Source organism: Schistocerca nitens, chromosome 6 (assembly GCF_023898315.1).
Source record: "Schistocerca nitens isolate TAMUIC-IGC-003100 chromosome 6, iqSchNite1.1, whole genome shotgun sequence".
In the NCBI taxonomy this organism is placed as follows: domain Eukaryota; kingdom Metazoa; phylum Arthropoda; class Insecta; order Orthoptera; family Acrididae; genus Schistocerca; species Schistocerca nitens.
The window spans coordinates 224,423,949-224,440,770 of record NC_064619.1 but is presented as its reverse complement, the minus strand read 5'-3'; the positions used below and the strand labels follow the sequence as shown (position 1 = coordinate 224,440,770).

At 39.1% G+C, this 16,822-nt stretch overlaps 1 protein-coding gene across 1 annotated transcript in view; it reads left to right on the top strand.

Moving 5' to 3' along the window:
• The window catches only part of LOC126262252 (repressor of RNA polymerase III transcription MAF1 homolog), a 71,792-nt gene that overhangs the window by 16,480 nt on the left and 38,490 nt on the right, over positions 1-16,822 (top strand). Inside the window, exon 3 of the mRNA XM_049958738.1 lies at positions 14,076-14,232. Coding sequence (XP_049814695.1) covers positions 14,076-14,232 — 157 coding nt within the window. The remainder of the gene's footprint in view (positions 1-14,075; positions 14,233-16,822) is intronic.

Here is a 16,822-nt window from a genome sequence, read left to right as displayed (position 1 = left end):
TGTGTCTAATTTGCTCTTCACCTGTGGATTGAAGTATTTAGAGAACTCCTGAAGAATGACAAGTAACTTCTTCTGTTGTTCCTTAGTGAGATCTGGTGATAGTCGAGCTAGAAGATCTTGTTTCGTAGTGGTAGTGCTAATTTCGCCCACAGACTCAGCATTGGGGGTTTCTATGATGCTCAGGTGTTCTACAATTAATGGCTCAGCGTTTGCTATGCACATGCGTCTTGGATGGATCTGCGATTCTCGGCAACAGTTAACTATCCACAATTCACCGAATCTGTTCTTAAACGAGACAACAGAGGCTGGGATGAGCAAGTTATTCTTCAGTGGTATGGTTCTCTTACATTCCACTACAAGATCCATGGGTTGATGCATGGCATGACACGACAGCTACCTTTCTAGCGCTGACTGCAGGAATGATGACTTCATGCAGCACACATAGTCTCCACACACTCGGATGTGCATCTTCTTGTCCACAGTATTTTATCTCATCTAGCATAATCTTCGAGCAACCACAATCTATAATTGCTTGAGAAGCTTTCAAATAGTCCCATCCGAGAATGACGTCATGACTACACTCTTGTAAGATGATGAATTCAAAGGGCTATGTATGGCCACTTATACCCACACGAATGACACAGCTTCCTGTAGGTTTTACATATTTCCCATTAGCCACCTTCAGAAGAGATGTTTTGTTGTCGAAGAATACGGTTTTCTGCAACTAGTGTCAGTACTTCTCCGAAATGACTGAATATGATGCTCCTTAGCCCACAAGAGTTTGGGCTAGTCGGCCATCCACATCCATGAGGATATCGACGTAGTTTCCGTCATTTTTGTAGTGATCGATGGCTGATGATTTTTCTCTTCATTGGCTTCACCTCCAAGGAAGGTCGCACCCTTTAGTTTTCCAGATTGCGGCGGCTAGGTGATCGGCTGGAGCTTCTAAACGGCGATGGAGACCTTGACCGGCATGTTGGGGAGTGTCCTCTCCAGCGGCTAGCTTGCAGCGATAGTGACCTACGTTATGCTGCACCCACATCTTCTTGTTCATTTTTGTTGTCCTGGAGTTGGCGTCGGCTGACATTGGTCTGCTGTCTTCTGGCGCGGGCGTCATCAAATATCCGCCGCCTTTCTCGACAATAGCGCACCACATGTCCTGGTCGTCCACAGTGGAAACATACCAGTTGGTTATCCTGGGTCCTCCAGACATCAGTCTTCCTTGGTGTCCAAACAGGTTCCTCATGCAGTATTGTAGGAACATAACTTTGCCTGGGTCTTGACTTTTTTACTGTTTTAAAGGGAAATGAAGGGCGAGAGATTGGGTTCAATGTCTGTTCCACTTCCTCCCTTATGACCTCTTGAAGCGTCTCGGTTTTTTGCTTGCCATGCAATCCAAGTGCCACCTGAACTTCCTCTCTCACTGTCTGATGAAGAACATGTGTGAAATCAGTTTCTTCCTCCATCACATACATCGATACGATGTTTGGAAGCCATTCAAACTTCTTGCATGTAATTCTTTTTTTATGCATTGTCTCGATATACTGGCACCATTTTATGAAGTCGTTTGCTGTCGAAACCTCCTTCAGGAGTAGGGCTTGATACATGTCCTCAGCAACACCTTTCATGAGATGTGAAACCTTATCTTCGTCCTTCATTTGAGGATCCTCTATTTTACACAACTCCAAGACATCTTGAATGTAGGATGCTGTCGTTTCTCCTGAACGCTGTGCCCTGCAGTTTAATTTATCTTCAGCCTTGCACTTCTGTTGTTGTGTGTTTCCAAAATACTTGCGCAGTTCCACCTGGAATACTTTCCAGCTTGTGAATTTCTCCTCGTTCTCATACCATTGCTTGGCAGTTCCCTCCAAGTAGAAAAATACGTTAACCAAACACATGGTGTCATCCCATTTGTTAAATTTGGCGATACGCTCATATACCTTCAGCCACTTGTTTGGATTTTGGCCATCGTTACCAGAGAACCCGGAAGGATGTCTCATGTGGTGGCACACAGTTGCTGTCATCATGACGTTCTCTTCTTCTTCTTCTTCTTCTTCTTCTTCTGTCTCCAATAGATTGCGATCTGTTGAATATGGCTTGAACTTGGGTTTCTCGCCACATAAACGGTGGCCCTGTCGTGGCCTGTTGGGAGCCACTGTGTGGTCCATAATGTGCGGTATCAGAAGTTCCAATACCCAGCGCCTCCACCAGAATAATGTCACAGAGAGAAAGGTGTAATTAGATGAATGACAAACACTAACTTCACTTAACGAAGGTTTATTCGGCACTTGCACATACAAGCGCGCGGAGCGAAATGCCTCCGGCCAGAACACATACGGCATATCTACAGCTACAGAACATTCCAGTACAACGCTTCTTACCATTTGTGGATACTTCTAGAATATACTCGAGCCAAATATAGAAATTAAAATTTTTCAGTTCAGGTGGGTTTTGAACTCACGATCCTCCATGCAACAATCTAGTATCATAACCACTATACTACAGCTACTGCGCTACTCAGTTTCTTCTGGACAGTATTCATAATTAGTAGTGTGTTGTAGTATGCACAACAGACCATGCTATGCAAATATCTCTCCATGAAGTAAGACTGGAGAAACCTGTAGGTATGATAAATCTGTTCTCCCCAATAGCATAGGTTTCATTTTAAACCCAAAAGCATGGATGCATTGTATTTGTATCACTTTGAGATAAATGTCTATTTGTAGAAAAGATTAAAATATGGCATATTTGTGTATTTTAATTAAAGATTATATCTAAAAATAAAGATGCTGTTCCTTACCAAACTAAAGCGTTGGTATGTTGATAGGAGACAATAAAAAACACACAAAAGATTATAGTGACAAGACCTGTGACTGTATCACAATTGGTGTATTAGTTCAAACATTAATTGTAAGCATGTGTAATAAGATCTCCATAAAGAAAAGAATAGCCAAAAAAACTTGTCAGCTTTTGACATCTGAGATCCATCTGTCTTGCAATGGAGAGAGGAAAATTTTGGAGAATAACAGCTATTCGAAGATTAAGAAGGAACAGAGAAAAGCATTCCACTAATCTCACAATTGCTTAGGGAACGCAGTGGTTCCCACACTGGGCTTGCATTCAGGAGGAAAATGGTTCAGTTCCTCGTCTGACCACCCATATTTAGATTTTCAATGGTTTTCATAAATTGGTTAAGGAAAATGCTGTTACAGTTCCTTTGATGAGGGCATGGCCCTGGTTGCCTTCACCATCCTTTTCTAATCGAAGCTTAACTCCATCTCTAATGAGCTCATGGCTGACGGAACATAGATCTCTATTCTTCCTTCCTTCTTAGTCTTACCCTAATCTCTTCTTGTCTCTATTGCCAGGTAAAGGAACACCGTATTGGGAATGCCGTCGAGTCTGCATGCACATGAACAGTTGTGTGTGTGTGTGTGTGTGTGTGTGTGTGTGTGTGTGTGTGTGTAGCGCATGGTAAGTAGTTGTCCTCATCTTTATTTAGTAGTAGTATTAGTAGGAGGAGGAGGCGGCTACAAAAAGATTATTTTCTACATATTTTTAGTGCAGTAATGGCAGCCTTAAGTCACTGTGCTAGCTTAACATTCTTAATTCACTAGTATTTTGATATTATACTATAAGAAAATGAAGACAGTTCTTCCTCCACCTGTCACTATGTTCTTTCGGTGGGAAGATGAGTGGCTGAACTTAGCAGTAACATAAGGTAATCAGTCAACCCAGCAGTATGACCATATTGTACCTTCCTACGACTGAAACAAGTGAAGTGCTCTTTGACATGTCTCCATGCAGGAAAATGCTGTTCTGAGGGATGACTTCCTCTTTTGGTGAGACAAAACACCTGTCTCCTGCTTGTGGCATATGACAGTTGGTATGCCACACTTCGGTAGGGTGCACCAAGCATCTTAATGTCTGGTGGGGCTTACCCTCTGTTTTAGGTGGTGATAAGCTGTGTCAGATGCATATTAAATTTGTGTTTATCTTTCCAGCTTTTATACATCTTTCACAAACGAGTTGTTCACCCATTTCAAAGCTCTTGGGAATTTTACACCTTTTTTGTGCATGTCCCCCTGTTTTTAGCCTTTCCACCAAAGAAGTCCAGTTTTGAATTTTAATTGATAATGATGATACTAATGAAACTGACACACTAGAGGCACTAATGATTACACTGCTGTGCTCTCCTGTCCCTAAGAATGACAACAAACAGTGTTACCTTCTGATTTAGTTGTTGAGAAAATAGACTCTCGCATTTGCCAAGCTTGTCAAAGATAGTCATTGGCATCTCATGCCATCATTCTTGCCACCAGTCAGCACAGCCTTTGGGGAACTTCATCCTCGTCAGTGATGCTAAATTTGAGTACGTTGGAATATAATGGACATGTGAAAACAAGACAGTGGCAACAGATTGTTTTTAGATGATAATAGCCTAAACATTGACTACACTGATAAGTGATACGCTAATTACAATACAACTGTTTGCTGTCTTCATGGCTTCCTTAATTGTAGGCACATATTGTGATAGCACATTTGTGATCTGTGCTGTATTTATAACTGTTTCATCCTTCCTTCCCATATGTTCTCTGCCACTGCATACCAAACTGTGGATTTTTGTCAAAACGTACAGTACTGCACAAACACATTCAACACATTTTTAATCCAGTGCCGCAGTGTGTAGTGACCTGTACTGCACCAGTGATCACTTCCATTTTGTGTGTGGAGTAGACTGACTTTCACTTAAATATAATTGTTACTGGTATCACTATAATCTTGATACAGCATAAATCTAATATTTTAGTATGAATCCTTCACAAAATTGCAATTTTCACATGCAATAATCCTGTTTGCCAATCTGCTTGTGTGATCTCTCTCACACTCGTGCTACAGCGGGATCCAAGAGCTGCTGCAAAACGAGGGTTGGTGGCTATGTGAAAGGGAGGGGGAGAAAGGTATAGGTGATTCCAACAACTGGTTGTTAATTGGTCTGATGTGACAGACCACTGTACACAGTAGCGGCTCATTAATACATTTTGTGACAAATTTGTTTTGTTTCCAGAGAATACATGTCGGTCACATTATAAAGCAGCTATTTGTGCCTTGTTAGTGTGCAATTGTTAGGCATGGTAGTTAGTAGTAAAGCATGTGCCTGGAAACCGAGGGGTTGTGGTGTAATCTCAGTCGGATCATGGAAGTTTTCAATCTGCCTTTATTCTAGCCTTCACTTACATGCAAGTTGCCACTGTATAGACTTGAACTCTTCCACTGAGCTACACTCAATTATTTTTCTACTGTTCTTTTGACCTTGCACTTTATTCTTACTTAGTGATAGATTTAATTTGACTGGCCAACTCAGTGGCAGTAGACAAGAAGTTTACTGCACATGTGAACTTGCACATTGGAAAATGCAAAGTCTTCAAAGTTCCTGCAAGTCTCTTTAGAAACAACATGTAGAAATAGTATAAAGCTCTTGGGTTTCCAGCTGACTGGTATCATTGAAACGGTGGGACATTTCAGTAGATGTCACTTTCATCACCTTCACTAGAAAATAATGAGATTGATACTTGTTGAAATGTTGCATCATTTCAACCAACTAACTCAGCTGGAAAATCAAGAGTTTAATATTAGCTAAACCCATCTAGAAAGACAATGAAACAATAACTTGTAGAAATATTTTGAGCAGTGTAAGAAATGGATGGAGGTGCATGTTGGCTCCCATGAGTCCTACTTGCAAGACACGATTGCTAATTGAAAATACTTGCTAAATACACATTTTTGCAGCATCAGTCTCATTTCCTTTGTTTAAGACCTCTAGTGATGAAACTTTTCACAGTGTAACTACTCTGTTCTAGGTCGAAAGAGAATCTAGCACTAATCTGTCATGACTTACAGTTGCTTAGTAATGTGAGAGATCTCATTTATGTCTTCTGGTGTTGTGTAAACTGACTTTATTGCCAGTGCCAGTGCAAGGAAGCTATTTGTAGAAACATGATGGACCTAATGTCTGATGCAGGTTTGAATTGAATGATGCCTTTCTCTGGAAGTATTTACATCTTACTGATGAAAAAGTTGTGTATGTATGTAAAAGAGTCCAGACACAATCATGGCTGCAAACCTGTTACGTCAATGAAGTTTCGGTTGAGAGAAAAATAGGAATGAATTAGACTGATCCAAATCAACATAACAGGGAAGTAAAGACAGGTTCTCTACTTCCTGTAAGTCCCAGAAGTGAATATCAGATGTACAGTAGCTGCATGTGTGTGTGTGTGTGTGTGTGTGTGTGTGTGTGTGTGTGAGAGAGAGAGAGCTGTTATTGTAGTGTCTTTTATTACTAAGTCCAATAATAATTCAGGATGTACCCAGTGCCAAAGAAAAAGTAATAAATTTTGGACCAGAAGCACAACTTTCTCTGTAATGTTACAGGGTGTTTCTTGAACTCGGTGTTGTGTGATTGAACAGATGACACTAACGATCTGAGATAATTTCTGTATACATCTCTCTTCAGTTTTACAGTATGTTTTTACAATTTTTTTCTCTGTGAAACTGCATTGAATTTTTGCAATATCGTAACTTTCTCGGACAGCTGGTACTCATTGTGAGTGTGTATAGTATTTGTCCCGAGAACAAAGAAGAATTATTTTTTGTGACGAATACATTTTTGAGGCCTGGGTCCAACATTTTTCCCCCCTCGGCTTCTCGTGAAGTACTGAAAACCTTTGTACTGATGATAGTCTAATGCCATTGAGAAGGGAACTAGTTTATGGTCTTTAAAATTTTGAAATGTACCAAACACATACAAACTCAGATGCATACTATTCACTGGTACGTATTTTGTGAAGAAATATTATAGAGTTAACTGTAAAATCATGAGACTGAGTTTCTGACCAGTACCTACCTTAAGAAGAAATGTCAGTACTGTTGATAGACACACATATATAAAAGTAGGTACTCTGTGTGTCTTGGTGGTACTGACATATCTCTAAAGATAAGCACGGGCACCAATTTTGTATCATAATTTTATGGTGGTTTTCTCAAGGGATTTTTCTGTTTGAGGGGGGGGGGGTTATGGGTGCTCAACATTGAGGTCATCAGCGATTTTCTGTTTGATACAGTGATATTGTAGTTATGGTGGTATGTATGTTCTTTTCTTAGAAGATTCTGTCTTCTCCATAAGATCACTTGTTATTAACATAAAATGAGAAAAATATTTACTCTCTTCACTGTGTGATGAGTAATTTTGCTAACAATGAAGACTACATTCAATCTAATATGTGGTGATAGCTGAGAAGGCTGTGCACCATGTGGAGTTGTCCTACCTCCATACTGTTCTAGCTCAAGAGGCTGCCTCAGCTGGGTGCCTGTGGGCAGTAGCGTATGTGGCCATACTGCTCTGGCCAAATGCCTGTGGTCAGGGGTGCCCTAGTGACTCCACATGCACAGTACACATGCAGTAGGGCTGTCTTACCATGAACCCTTAACTGCCTGATCCTGCTCACAGGTGAGTTGACAGGCAGTTGCTGGCACCCTTGCCACATGGAGCAGTGTTGTAATAACTAATCCTGTGTTCAGAATGAGATTTTCATTCTGCAGCGGAGTGTGCGCTGATATGAAACTTCCCTGGCAGATTAAAACTATGTGCCGGACCGAGACTCGAACTCGGGACCTTTGCCTACTAGAGCACTTGCCGGCGAAAGGCAAAGGTCCGGAGTTCGAATCTCAGTCCGGCACACAGTTTTAATCCTGTGTTGCTTACCATCGTTTGCTCTTACCAGCTTATCACGACGACTTGTTTCCAAAATAGAAACTGGGCACGAGGGCTTGTGCTCACGATGATACACCCTCAACAGGGCTGATGTACAGCACACACTCGATGCTATTTCTCATTATGAGAGGGTCCAATGTTTTGCCACACTCAATATTAAATCATTCTTCGAAGCATGGGATATATATCTCGTCACTGAACAAGATGACCCAAAGAAGCTGTTATGCAGCATGTAAACATTGTAATCTCTTGGCAATTGCTCTATTGTGATTCTTCAGTACTGTACAGGGCATTCCAAGAGGAAAGATCAATATTCAGGGATATGACAGGAACGATCATTTGAAGCATAAAACTTCATATGCACGTATGACCTATTCCGAAAGGTTTCCGAGATAGCACACTCCGTAACATACGTTGTTATTTGTATTCTCAGTTATTGAGTAAATTGACAGGTTTACAAATGTACGCATGTACAACAGTTGTAAACTTTACAATATGTGTTTTACAAAGTATCAATTGGAAAAAAACATTTTTAACACATTCATCCCCAATCATTGTTGTACAGTTCAGAATAAATGTTTGAATATCTCACTGTCAGCAGCAGCAGCAGGTGCACTACCACTGTAGAAGCCTTAAACATACACCACACCTGCATATTCTTCATTAGTGCAGATGTGTGACATTTTAGTCATTGCATTTATAAACACAGCTACCCAATACTTGTCTCTGATACACCATCAGTTGCTTTATTTCTTCACTCACAACACACAATGGTCAACTGTGTGTTCAACCAGCTCATTTTATGGCAGAAAGATAGCTCAAGCAAAAACATTTAAAGCAGCAAGATAGGTTGGGCTAGCATAAAATGTCAAAGAGGTTGGGTGTGTAAGATGTGTGTGCAACTAGCCCAAAAACAAATGTACATTAAATGTGCTGCAGCTCATAAATCATTTGGAATAGAGCATATGCCCATATGCAGTTTTTATGAGTGTTCCTGTCATATCCCTGAATATTGGCCATTCCTCCTAAGACACCCTTTATATTAAAGAACAGTGACATCCAGTCAAAGCTGGTTTGTAAACTTGATGCCAAGAATTCATCCAGTGTCTCATATTCATTGTCTTTATGTATATGAACTCTGTTTTTTTGCTTCAAAAATAAAGTCTTTAGTCCTAAAGTCATACACTGAACAGTGAGAACATTGTGACTATGTCCTTCAAAAGTAGTTTGTAAGATCATATGGTGCCATATGTAAGACATGTAACAAGTGGAAGGATTTGTACTCCTTTTGTATGCTGTTCACTTAATTAATTTGAACTCATATATCAAAATGTGGCAAACCATGAATAAACCCATCTTTAGTGATAAGATAAATTATTGCAGACAGTGGTGATGAGGCACATGGCCAATTTGACGAAACCCAACAATCTTTGGAAAGTCCACCAAGTAAAGCACAGTTGTGCACTCTCTCCTTTCAGTCGGTCCATATAGCTGTCCAGCATAGGGCATTGTATGATTCTGGCTGTGCCTCCCAGGTACAAATACTCATGCGGAACTAGCAACGTAGCACAGAGGTAAGACATATGGCTTATCTATGTCTACGAGACGACACCAGTTCCGGTAACCCATATTGGGGTTTACAGTGTTCCTCAACCACCGGAGTCAAATTTTGGGGTCATTCCTTTGATCACTCTTTTGCAACCAAAGCTTGAGCTCTGTCCCAAATGACCTTATTGTGAAATTTATTGCATGTGTATTGTACTTGTGGAACCACTTGGAAAGTCCTACCCACGGACGTTGCTATTGACATGGTGTTACCGACTGTAATATTCCTTCTTTCTTTCATTTATGTGTAAAGTTTCCATTGCTTTTGGCAAGCTACTTCATTGTGTATCACTACCATTGAGCCATGCGGCATGAATTCATTAGTCAATTTGGTGCCCACTTAATGGGGATATACAGGGTGTTACAAAAAGATACGGCCAAACTTTCAGGAAACATTCCTCACACACAAATAAAGAAAAGATGTTATGTGGACATGTGTCCGGAAATGCTTAATTTCTATGTTAGAGCTCATTTTAGTTTCGTCAGTGTGTACTGTACTTCCTCGATTCACCGCCAGTTGGCCCAATAGAAGGAAGGTAATGTTGGACTTTGGTGCTTGTGCTGACATCCGACTCATTACTCTACAGTACTAGCATCAAGCACATCAGTACGTAGCATCAACAGGTTAGTGTTTGTCACGAACGTGGTTTTGCAGTCAGTGCAATGTTCACAAATGCGGAGTTGGCAGATGCCCATTTGATGTATGGATTAGCACGGGCCAATAGCCGTGGCGCGGTACGTTTGTATCAAGACAGATTTCCAGAACGAAGGTGTCCCGACAGGAAGACGTTCGAAGCAATTGATCGCCGTCTTAGGGAGCACGGAACATTCCAGCCTATGACTCGCGACTGGGGAAGACCTAGAACGACGAGGACACCTGCAATGGACGAGGCAAATCTTCGTGCAGTTGACGATAACCCTAATGTCAGCGTCAGAGAAGTTGCTGCTGTACAAGGTAACGTTGACCATGTCACTGTATGGAGAGCTACGGGAGAACCAGTTGTTTCCGTACCCTTTACAGCGTGTGCAGGCACTATCAGCAGTTGATTGGCCTCAACGGGTACACTTCTGCGAATGGTTCATCCAACAATGTGTCAATCCTCATTTCAGTGCAAATGTTCTCTTTACGGATGACGCTTCATTCCAACGTGATCAAATCGGAAATTTTCACAATCAACATGTGTGGGCTGACGAGAATCCGCACACAATTGTGCAATCACATCATCAACACAGATTTTCTGTGAACGTTTGGGCAGGCATTGTTGGTGATGTCTTGATTGGGCCCCATGTTCTTCCACCTACGCTCAATGGAGCATGTTATCATGATTTCATACGGGATACTCTACCTGTGCTGCTAGAACATATGCCTTTACAAGTACAACACAACATGTGGTTCATGCACGATGGAGCTCCTGCACATTTCATTCGAAGTGTTCGTACGCTTCTCAACAACAGATTCAGTGACCGATGGACTGGTAGAGGCGGACCAATTCCATGGCCTCCACACTCTCCTGACCTCAACCCTCTTGACTTTCATTTATGGGGGCATTTGAAAGCTCTTGTCTACGCAGTCCCGGTACCAAATGTAGAGACTCTTCGTGCTCGTATTGTGGACGGCTGTGATACAATACGCCATTCTCCAGGGCTGCATCAGCACCTCAGGGATTCCATGCGACGGAGGGTGGATGCATGTATCCTCACTAACGGAGGACATTTTGAACATTTCCTGTAACAAAGTGTTTGAAGTCACGCTGGTACGTTCTGTTGCTGTGTGTTTCCATTCCATGATTAATGTGATTTGAAGAGAAGTAATAAAATTAGCTCTAACATGGAAAGTAAGCGTTTCCGGACACATGTCCACATAACATATTTTCTTTCTTTGTGTGTGAGGAATGTTGCCTGAAAGTTTGGCGTAACACCCTGTATAGTGATTTAAACATCAGTTACAAATCACAAATTATGGTTGTCTTGGTGATGAGGAACAGGTAAAATGCAAATAGTGAATCTTGTTGGATGTTTATATATTATCAGTAGTATCTATGGCAACTGGATAAATTATGGTAAAACTGCTAGTGTATGGCAGGGTGTTTGAATCTCATGCTGCATCCTAAAAAGGAGATATGTAAAGTAAAACAGGTGGTGCAACTACTGGCAGCTTAATGTGTTGGAGAAGGAACAAAGAATTTGTTGCAGGTTGCTTATTGCTCGCTCATATCCTTACCAAATTCCACAGACATCTGATGGTATATACCTCTATCCTTGTACCAATAATTTGTTGATTTCGTGCCATAATCTACAGTGCTTTATAAGCCAGAAGTTAACCAAGGTACCTTTCAGTAGATGGTCATAATGTTCTGGACATTTCTGTGACAGAGGATTGTACATCCCCTTGATGTACAAACAGTTACGTTATGGTGTGTGAATATTTTTTGGTATCAGTAACAGTTATATGTAACACTATTTGGAACATTAAGTTTGTAAAATTATCTTTATGGTGTGTGAATATTTTTTGGTATCAGTAACAGTTATATGTAACACTATTTGGAACATTAAGTTTGTAAAATTATCTTTATTGGTTGGATGAACACTTTCCAGAGACCATTGTCTTATGAGAAACACTAAAGTTAATGTGATCCATTATATATTTTAAAGCTGTGATTTTAATACTGTAGTCTGCTACAAGGTGTCTTGATATGTTAAAGAATTAAACATAGCAGAAATTGTCTTACAGTGTTGTTGTACAAATGTATTCAGTAACAGCATATAGGTTATTTTCATTTTTGAAAAGTTGACTATGAGCAATAGACAAATTTTTAGGCTTAAATAAAACTGTATCTTCATTTTGTCATTATTTTCTGTTGTATAAATGGCACTTGAGATTTCAGCTTTGTTTATGAGTGGTACTAAAATAGTATATACTTCTTGCTTCACCTACTGTATATCCATTACACAATAGACTCTGTGTGTTTTAGCAGTATGTCGTAACTATCAGTTGTCTGTAAGTTATTCTTTTGTAATATTTCCTTTAAGTGTGAGAGAAATATTAGTAATTTGATGATGAAATATATCCAGTATATCATTAAATGTTTAATATCTTTGCTTCCACTTTGTCAAATATTTTTTTTTCTTGGCACTTCCTCTGAATCCTTCCTCTCTTTAGTCAGAGGAAGACATATGTAACTCCACAAGGTGATATCTCTATCACCTTTTATTCATCTTTGCTGCCATGTGGTAAGTAGAAAATTTTCTGTCAAGTGTTTGACTGTGCTTTCATTTTGGATACTATTTTCCATTCAAAGCATATTATATGGCTAGAAGTCTGCTGCACACATTCATTCCAAAGACAACAGTTATGTAACTAATAATGTATACTATTAATAGTATGGTATTTGACCTTCATTGCTATATTTGACACACTTGAAGGAATACTTTATTTTATTTTTCGAGAAGCATGATGAATTATTGTTCAAGAGATTGAGTTGGTTTGCAGCTAATAGTGTATTTCTACTAATGTAATGTTCATGCAGCCAGGTAATGCCCTTGACAGCCAGCGGTAATCCTGTAAGTTATCTGCACATTTGATAGTTCCTCCTGTAAATATTTCATAGCATACCAGATGAAACTTTGGACAGGAGTATTTTCATGGTGATACAAAATAGGCCAATCTCAAACAACTGCCTCAATGTGGTAAGCATGCGGTTGTCTGAAGAATTTTCACAGCCACGTATTTGTACCTTTTTGTCAACTGAACTGAATAATCAACAGTTCAAATCAGGGGATACAGGTTGGACCATCGCATTACTTCTACTGAATTTTATTCACAGAATCACACACAGGTAAATAATACTCACCGGGTGTCGACTAGGTAAACAAGCAACTGGGTGAATGTCATGTGTTCCATGACTCGCCACTTGAAACTTTTCTCTACTGTTACGTAGTCCAATAAAAGTGTGTGGAGCAATCCAAGTGATTTTGCACTTTTCTTGTTGCAGTCATTGGCTTCAGAGCAATTGCACAAGTTTAAAAACACGGTCTTAGTTCACTTGTGACAGATTGTGTTTGCATTCTGTCTGCATTACCTGCAATTTAAATTCTCTGCGATTTGTGACACAAAATGATCGCTGCAGTTCATACAGTATGGGTTGGAGTTTGGTAGTCGCTATTTGTTGCTTCTTAAACCTACAAAAGTAGTGATTGGGATTAATCCCTGTTCCATACTTCCGTTGACTCCTCCTTAACAAAAATTGTTTTTGGTGTTGATACGACGTATGTGCAGTGAGTACTGCATCTCACTCAGTCGGTGTTATCAGAGTTGTCTAGAGGCTTTTGCCACTTATCGTTACTTTTTTTTTTATTTGTAATATCCCTGTTTTTTAAGGTCACAAGATAGTGACACCAAATGTTGTAAAAACTTGATTTCTATGTTGTACAGAGGCAAATGTGGGTAAGAAACTGGTAGTATAATTTTTAAAAGAAAGCTAAAATGCAGGTAATGGGAAATGTAAGTTAGTGTTTGTCTATTTTAGCTGCTGAAAAGTAAACCAGTTTGTAAAAAATTACTGGCTGAGCAGTATTTTTTCTGAGAGGTAAAATCAAAGTGTTAAGAAGTAAATGCTTAATGTTTGGAAAAAGATTGCATTATTTTTGGAATTAAGACACATTTTGAAATACCTGTAAATTTATTTTGTGTTGTCGACAGCCGCAGCATAAGTGGTGATGAAGATGGCCCATTGTGTGACACGATTAGCAGAAAAACTTTATTTTATCTAATAGCAACCTTGAATGCAGCATTTTATCCAGATTATGACTTTTCTGATGCAAAAAGTCATGAATTTAGTAAGGAGCCAAGTCTGCAGGTAATTTTGACACTGAATTAACTTTTTGTCATAGGATTGTAATGGAAGTGTCAGTTCTGTTAATTTTTCATTGTGCATTTGATTATTTTAATACTGAACTGTTATGATAAATACAGACTTCATAAATCATTGTGGAGCAAACGTTATGTGCATGTGTTACTATAGGTTATCAGTCTTGGGCTGACGGCAATCTCATTAAGAAGAATTACACCAGATGCATTTCGCTTTTATTTACAAAGCATCTTCCGTGGTTATTCTGTAAATTGGCTACAGATATTTATACATTTTCTGATTGTTTTAGGTTAAAAACAGTGTTTCCTTTACGAAGTTGGTCTACAGGCTACTTACTCCTTCCTTTCTTGCTAACAGTAGTTGGTGTCGACAGGCTTCATTTCATATCTGCACTTCGCAGTTTCCTGCGCTGCATTATTTACAATTGACTTTCTTAACTGTTTTTCATTATGCACTGCCACAGTGTTTATGCCTATTTGTTTGTTTTTGTACATGTTGTGAGTGTTGCCAACCTATGAAACGATTTGTGTGTGTGTGTGTGTGTGTGTGTGTGTGTGTGTGTGTGTGTAGACAGAGAGAGAGAGAGAGAGAGTTAGTGAAATTGTCTTGTATGTAGGTAGAGACTGAGAGGAGTGGTGCTGTTTAGTTTTTTTTAATAATTAGATTGCAGTAAGCTCAAGATGCATAACCTATAGTAACAGATGTTAACAGCTGCTGCAGAAGATGGCCACCCAAACAAATGTATTATGGGCACCCCGTCAGGCATTTCCAAGTGGCCTCCACATGAAGTTTACAAGTATTGTTAAACTATCCAACACATAAAGTTTAATAATACTTGGAGATCAAATAATATTATACCTAAAAATATTAATGTACAGGTTAAAAACAGTTCTCCCAGAGCACATAAAACGAAACAAATTGCTCAAAAAATTTGGCTAAACAAGGAAATCAAGTATCTTTACGCCAAAAAGCAAACCCTAAATTGGGAACTATATAAAGCACATCTTAAGATTAAGAGTGTTCTGAATAATACCTCTGTTTTCTCCCATCTTGTTAGCAAGGTTGAAAATAATACATATGCAGTGATAGAAAAAATGAAAAAAAAAAAAAACTCACAAAAGAAAGATTGCAAATTTAAAAGCTAATCAAACACCCATCACAGCTACAAATTACACCCAGTCTAAGGAAAAACATCACTTCTATCCAAGACTGGTCAACCTCACTGATACTCTTTCGTATACAGAAGAAATAAAACTACTCGAAAAAGGTCTGAAACACAAAGTCAGCACACACATAGATGAAAAATACATACAAAACCCTCATAGTGGAATCAGAAAGCATTCTCAAGCAGGAAAACAGAAACGAAACAAGTGAGGTAAATGTTGGTCTGACGAGAGAGCTAGTCTGTAATGAAATCAAAAACATAATAACACAGATGAAAGAAAACAGAGGAAACCAAAACAATACAGATTCTACAACACTGACAAAACTTAGGAAGAAACTACAGGAACACAACACCATCATCACAAAGGCAGATAAAGGAAACACACTGCTTCTCATGGATAAAGAGCAATACATCAGTGAGACACAAGAGTTCATCACAAAAAATAAATATAAAATCAGATCCAACAGATACCAAATGAAGCTGAGAAACACTCTGAAAGACATAGAACATACAATAGAAAAGAATGAAAAAGGAAAACTGATACAAACAAATCCCAGTGTACCTGCCCTCCGATGCGAACCAAAGCTACACAAGAAAGATCTCCCCGTCACAGCTATTGTGAATTATAGAAATGCTCCCACTTACCCACTTGCAAGATACATGTTGAAAATCTTATCAGGAAACTAAAACTTACAATAAGACAGGACTATAAGAAACACCACACAATTGATTCAGTACATAAAAGACATACAAGTTCCAGGCACAACCACCCTCCTGTCATTTTATGTAGAGAATATGTATTCCAATATACCAATAACTGAAACAATAAACATTATAGGACAAAATCTTAAGATACACAGTACACTTCCACATGAATACACCATAGAAACGGTCAGGCTTCTAGAGCTAATAATAGAACAGAATTATTTTCAGTTTAATAATGAATTATATTTACAGAGTGAAGTATTACCAATGGGATCTCCAGTGTCTGGAACCATAGCAAACATATTTATGAACCATGTGGAACAGGTTATATTTAACAAAATAGTGTCAAATAGGTGCAACATCCTATACTGGATTAGATATATGGAGGACATGTTATGCCTGATAGATGAACCAAACAATAAAATTGACCAGTTACACAGACATAAATTCTGTTCATGATAAGATACATTTTACAATAGAGAAAGAGCAACATAGATAGTTAAATTTTGTGGTCATCACCATAATGATTCAAAACAACCAACACCCATTTGCCATATACCAAAAACCGACAGAATTATACATGAGACATCACAACACCCCAATTCTCAAAAGCAGGCATCACTTAGGTACTTTCTCCACAGACTAAACACTGTACCATTTGATACAGACAATTACAAAAAAGAAATGAATATTATAATACAAATAACC